Here is a 6,313-nt window from a genome sequence, read left to right on the forward strand (position 1 = left end):
GAGAGAGAGAGAGACTGATTTGGTAAAAAGAGGGAGGGGAGGGTATTTTAGGTACAACAAAAAAATAAACTAGTGGGTTTGGACTAAAAGGTGGACTTGTATGGGTAAAAAAATTAAGGTGGGCTTATGAAGTATAAAATGTTGAAAAAGAGACTTATGTGAAATTTTCTACTAAAACAATACATGGTGGAGTCTGATTTAATTTGATTTATTTTGTATAAGGTCAGTTTAGTAAATTAAATTATGACACATGTCAAGCAGAAAATAATTCATCCTTATTTGTTAAAAATTGTCCTTATTTGTTTAATAACAACACAAGTGGATTTATTTGTGTTTCAAATCTTTTAGAGGATGTATATGTGTTTTGCTATTCCTTATAGAAATGATGTTGTCGCCCTACAACTATTCTAATTAGAAACTTCGTTTGCCTGGTTAAGAACTTCCTTAATTCAATCCATTAACTCCTACCACCGGTGGGATTGAAGATTATATATGTTCCGTCCATGACCTTGAACAATGATGAAGAAACTAAAAGCAATATGAACATGTAGATGTCACCATTTGTTTTTTTCTTTTTAATCGTGTTAACCAAACTTTCAAACCCTTGTACTAATTCTAGCTTCCAAGATATATGTTTTCTGTTTTCATCGATTAAGTTTTTTTTTTGAAAAGAGAAAATTTTCATCGATTAAGTTAGAAGTGATCGAGTTCAATGATCTCGGAAAGAATTGGCCAAAATAATAACAAATGTGACAATCAATATCATAGTAATATTAAATTTGTACCAAAATTTTTTGGCGTACCCTTCCATACATTAAGGGTGATTATTTAGTTCATTTCAAATAACTCAATAAATAATAACAAATTTAGAATTGAAGGACCATGGCATCAGGCTTGTAACCCTAGGCTTCTTGTTATATCATTTTTGATTTTTTGTCCGACCTCATGGCTTGGGAGCAAGACCGGCCTTGAGCTTCTGAATAGTGTCTACATCAGTCTTGAAGGACAAAGCCAATACATTGTCATCGATGTTGGTGGCGAACAAAGTTGAAGGAAGTGATACAGTTCCTGCATTGGCACTTCCAAAGGCAGAAATTGCTAGAGCTGGTGTTGATGAATCAGCATTGTACTGGAAGTGGGCAAGTCCCTTGGGAAACACAAACAGGTCACCGGATTGAAGAGTCTGCGTAAAGAGGTTATTCTTTGTGTCAACAAAGCCAACTTCAAGGGTGCCCTCAACAAGGAAAAGAAGCTCGGCGGAGCGAGGATGAGTGTGCGGTGGGTTAGTAGTGCCAGATGGGAATTCAAGGACTGCATATGAAACACTCTGCCCATTAAGAGCAGGAAACTCTGTCAAGGTTGCCTTCAACACGGTGAAGGCTTTGGGAGGGCCTCCTCCAACAAGAACTCGCATGCCGGTGAATGTGAAGAAGTTTCCGTCCACAGTTCCATTTGGAGGGGCAATGAAGTCGGTAAGAATGTCAGGGTCTCCTGCCAATGTCATTTGAACAGTGGCAAGTGAAAGAACTAGTAGTGACAAATATTTGAGGCTGGAAGTTCTTGAAGCCATTGGTTTGTTAATTTATTGAGTGTGTTGTGGTATTGCTGGATATGGTACTGGCTAGATAAACTTGATGCTCTATATAAAGAGTTCAGTTCAGTTGAACCACGTCATATATATAAAAGAAAAATGGGGTTTTTAATAGGATATGTTATTGTTGCAGGCCTTTCTAATATCAACTGGAGATGAATACAATGTCTTTCTTGTTGTAGTAGGAGTTTTAAAGTTGTTTACTATTCATTTTTCTTGAAATAGGTACGATCGATGAACTTGACAAGTTCTAATTGTCACCATTGTTATGTTGAAATGGCACCATTGTTATGTTGAAATGGCATTGGATATAAATTATACCTGATGTTCATCCATTTAATTGATGCGTACGTATGTGGTTAAATTTAATTGATATAAATTTAACCATGCAAAGCTTAAATTCACTTTGTTTTATATATGAGCTCCAAGGTAGCCAATACGTACTTATGCCGATACAAATGTAGCAGAATGAAAGATGACCTAGCTATAGCTAGCAGCGTTAAGTGTCTGACTTCATCAAAGATGATGATACAAAAAGAAAAAAGAAAGCCAAACATTGGATCCGGATTTGCCAACCAGCAAAGGTTGGTGGTCATGAAGACCATCCAATCAACCCTCTCTCTCTCTCTCTTTCTCTTTTGATTGGATGGTCTCCATGACCACCAACCTTTGCTGGTTGACAAATCTGGATCCCCAAACATTGTACCGTTGATAATTACAACACAAATTAATCGAACACAGAAGATCAGACAAACAAGTGAAGACAGAGCTAAAAGACCTCCAGCTAGAAATGATATTATTCTGCATCACCCGTTCTTTTTTGTTAACATTGTGTCATGTTCAAACTTCAATGCATGTCATTGATGGAACAATAGTGAAGTCTAATATGGGGACACTAATATAAGTTAATTGTTCTGTAATAATTAGAGTAATAACATAGTGTATAGAACTATAGATTGCTGCTTTGTTTCATTAATAATCTTACATAACTTAACATGGGATCCGGTTCCTCTCTAAAGTGAACAAATGATGAATTTAGTAAAGTTCATAAAATCCAGACTCCTTATTTAATATAAGGGTCGGATCCTGAATATCAAAATGTTTAACTTCTGTTTTATAGAGTATGGATGATTGTTTTTTTTTCTTTTGAATACATGGATGAGAGTTTAAACTTAAACTTTTTAAAACGTGTTCTCTGGCCCTATGAATGATTTTTTTGTTCATAACTGAATAACCAAAGTCCATTTAAGGTTATTGGAGATGTGATCGTCGAATTTAAGTATATACTTCAGTTATTGTAATTTAGTGGGGAAGTTCTATTGGGAGAAGATGATGAGAAAAGGGTCATATATTCTTCGGTACATTCTTCAGAACATGACAAACAAACAACTGCAGGACACTAGGGCTACAACAAGGTACATTGGAATGTTCATCTCCATTTGACAACAGACATGTTCGCAGCAAGAAACAAACTTGTTGCCTTTTTTCTGTAACTATAAATAACGTCTTTCGGAAGCTCTAAGAACCTCATCCAACTACCCAAAATCACAAATCTTCAGATTACTATTTATCAAGTTTCCAACCATGGCTTCAAGAACGTCAAGCCTCAAATTCTTCTCACTACTGATTTCTTCACTTGCCATTGTTCAAATGGCAATTGCAGACCCAGACATTCTTACCGACTTCATTGCCCCTCCAAATGGAACAGTAGATGGAAACTTCTTCACATTCACCGGAATGCGAGTTCTTGTTAGTGGAGACGAGCCCAAAAACTTCACAGTATTGAAGGCAACCATGGCAGAGTTTCCTGCTCTCAATGGGCAGAGTGTTTCATACGCAGTTCTTGAATTCCCAGCTGGAACTACTAACCCACCACACACTCATCCTCGCTCTGCTGAGCTCCTCTTCCTTGTCGACGGCACCCTTGAAGTTGGCTTTGTCGACTCAAAGAACAAACTCTTTACTCAGACTCTTCAGTCAGGTGACATCTTTGTGTTTCCCAAAGGACTTGTGCACTTCCAATACAATGCTGACTCACAAAACGCAGCTATAGCAATTTCTGCTTTCGGAAGTGCAAGTGCAGGAACTGTGTCACTTCCTTCAACTTTGTTCGCCACCAACATCGATGACAATGTGTTGGCTTTGTCCTTCAAGACTGATGTAGCCACCATTCAAAAGCTCAAGGCTGGTCTTGCTCCCAAACCATAGAGAAGAATGATAAACAAAACCTTTAACAGAATAATTTTTTCTCCATTATTTAGTCTCTTTTTGGTTTTTCGTTCTCTAATAAACATGCTTTGATCGAATAATGATCCTTGAAGGTGTTCATAGGATAAGTTGTCAAAATGTACTACATAAAGCATTGTTGCCAGAAATCATTTATTGTTATCGGACGTGTTATGAGCTTATGATCGAGCTTCTTTGTGTTTAAGATTATATACTACAAAAGTTCTAATTGAACGTCGATCAATATTAGCATACAAGAAGTTTAAAAAGTCACAAAGGTTAAGTTTGTTTTTAATTAAACGTCGATATGTCTCGAGTTTCACTCTGAAACCAAGAAAAACCTACAGGACCCACCTTTAAAGGAAATTCTATCCGAACCTCGCTCCTTTAAAACTAGACTACCCAAACATGCAAGAAAACTCATAGAAACACTTATATATACAACTACAACAAGTTCGTCCTCCACACCTGGAGTCATCCCCTCCCCACAATAACACAACAAGCCAAACAAATCAATTCAACCCTTGGACCAAATAGCTCTCCATAACGGCAACCACTAAAATACAACAGGGGTCTCAAATAGCCATATTAACAGCACCATAATCATCATGAATCATACAACGCGCATCTCAGATTGATGTAGTCACCATTAAAAAACTCAAGGCCAATCTGGCCCCCAAACCATGAGGATAGTTTCGTTGATACTTCAGTTTCTACTTGTTTTTGTTTTCTATTCCAAAATTGATTTAAATAATTACATTACAATATGTCTTGAAATAAAGGGAATTGCCACTAGCCTGCATCCATTGTCACAATTCATTTGGGGGATTGAAACTCACGCTCCTGATTCAGTTTACAATTCAACTTCCATGTTTTCATTTTTAGGATCTTAAGTTTTGTCTACTGTAATGTGGATTGTAAAATGAGAAATCTAAAGTTTAATTTCCATCACAAACATAAATCAAAGCATGACAAGAAATATGGAGTCAAAAGAAGTGCATCAAAAAGTATTGCAACACAAGACCAGTCGCATCTACATACATTGACACGACCCACCTCGAATTTCACCCTGAAACCCAGAGTAAGTCGTGCGGGGACCACCTCCAAGGAAAATTTACTGAAAAGATTAAGAAAATCTCTCTTGCAGATGGACAACCATCACTCGAAAATTTCATATTACACTCTTAATTCAACACTTCCGAACATCACATAATTAACCTTCTGAAATTCTACACATAATATACAATAATCCCAAAGTATTCAGAGCTACTAAACACAAGCGGAAGTAAGAAAACACGAGTAGGTTGAACAGGTAACCTACTGACGAAAACTGGCAGAAATGCGGGTGACTATGCCTCGTCTCCTACTAGTTCCAACCCGAACTCTGCAGACTGGGCAATTTAAAACGAAGGGCCCAGGGGAAAACATTTAATAACGTTAGAGTGAGTGGACAAAAATAAAATAATAAATAAAATATTTATGTTTCCCCAAATTAATTTCTAAGAAAAAATAGAATGCATGCCGCAAGCGATAAAACTTTTATCTCATAAAATATCGAGCCTCTCAGACTCTATAATATATGTATGTATTTACACTCGTCCATACTCCCTATATAAATTCATGGATCTATATAGGGCTACTACGCTCGCGTCCCAACGCTCACGTCACGCCTTAATGCGGTGCTACACTACGCCATCAAGGTGGACAGACGGGTGTATAAATATGTGTCCATACCCCCTATATGATTAAACACTCAAATAGGGCTACTACGCTCACGTCCAACGCTCACGTCACACCATAATGCGGTTATATGCTACGCCATTAAGGTGGACAGACACATATGGCTAGCTAGCATTTTCTATACATACTCTCTCATAAATACATATTTATATCCACCGAAAATCCCATTTTCGGTATCTCTCCAAGAGAATAAAAAAAATCGTTAAACTACTCCACGACATTAATTGTTCAATCATGAACTATAGCATGCATTTATTTAAAATAAACGTCCACTCACAAATTCGGCCTAAGCCTGATGTCGATCTAGGGCCTCGTCTGCTCGAGCCTCCTCACGTCCTGTTCCAAATATAATATTAATTTCCCAACCAATAATCCAATATTTAATCAAAATAGGCAAAATTACCCGAGAGCCATAAATACGCTCATCATTGCCTAACTTCGATATTCTTAAATCGGAACGATCTGAACTTAAATATCATACTCAACAGTCGTAAATACAACCTCTCCAAAATACGACTTAAATCCTACAGCCGGATTCTACATTAATTAACCGCCAAAAATACCAAACTTCGGAAATTCACAAACCTATCCAAATCTCATCCAAAAATTCCATAAATCACACTAATATACTCCTCTTAATATTCCACATTTAAAACCCTAAAAATCTCCTAACCGGCCGCCGGCGGCTCCGCCGGCAGCGGCGGCCGGAGGCCAATTCCGGCGACCTCCAAAACCTATGAAATTTTGACAGAATAA

At 37.4% G+C, this 6,313-nt stretch overlaps 2 protein-coding genes across 2 annotated transcripts; one reads left to right on the forward strand and one right to left on the reverse strand.

Annotated features, from left to right (window-relative positions):
• Positions 1-943: 943 nt before the first annotated feature.
• Positions 944-1,570, reverse strand: LOC101293561 (germin-like protein 9-3-like). The gene has a single exon (XM_004293812.1). It carries the CDS (start codon positions 1,568-1,570, stop codon positions 944-946), a length of 627 nt encoding a protein of 208 aa, XP_004293860.1.
• Positions 1,571-3,175: 1,605 nt separating this feature from the next.
• On the forward strand, positions 3,176-3,799 carry LOC101303889 (germin-like protein 9-3-like). The gene has a single exon (XM_004295510.1). It carries the CDS (start codon positions 3,176-3,178, stop codon positions 3,797-3,799), a length of 624 nt encoding a protein of 207 aa, XP_004295558.1.
• The last annotated feature ends 2,514 nt before the right edge of the window (positions 3,800-6,313 follow it).

This window comes from Fragaria vesca, linkage group LG3 (genome assembly GCF_000184155.1).
Source record: "Fragaria vesca subsp. vesca linkage group LG3, FraVesHawaii_1.0, whole genome shotgun sequence".
In the NCBI taxonomy this organism is placed as follows: domain Eukaryota; kingdom Viridiplantae; phylum Streptophyta; class Magnoliopsida; order Rosales; family Rosaceae; genus Fragaria; species Fragaria vesca.

Bases quoted from the DNA above. Each gene is read 5' to 3' on its own strand.
- LOC101303889 (XM_004295510.1), top strand. From the start codon at position 3,176: ATGGCTTCAAGAACGTCAAGCCTCAAATTCTTCTCACTACTGATTTCT.
- LOC101293561 (XM_004293812.1), bottom strand. From the start codon at position 1,570: ATGGCTTCAAGAACTTCCAGCCTCAAATATTTGTCACTACTAGTTCTT.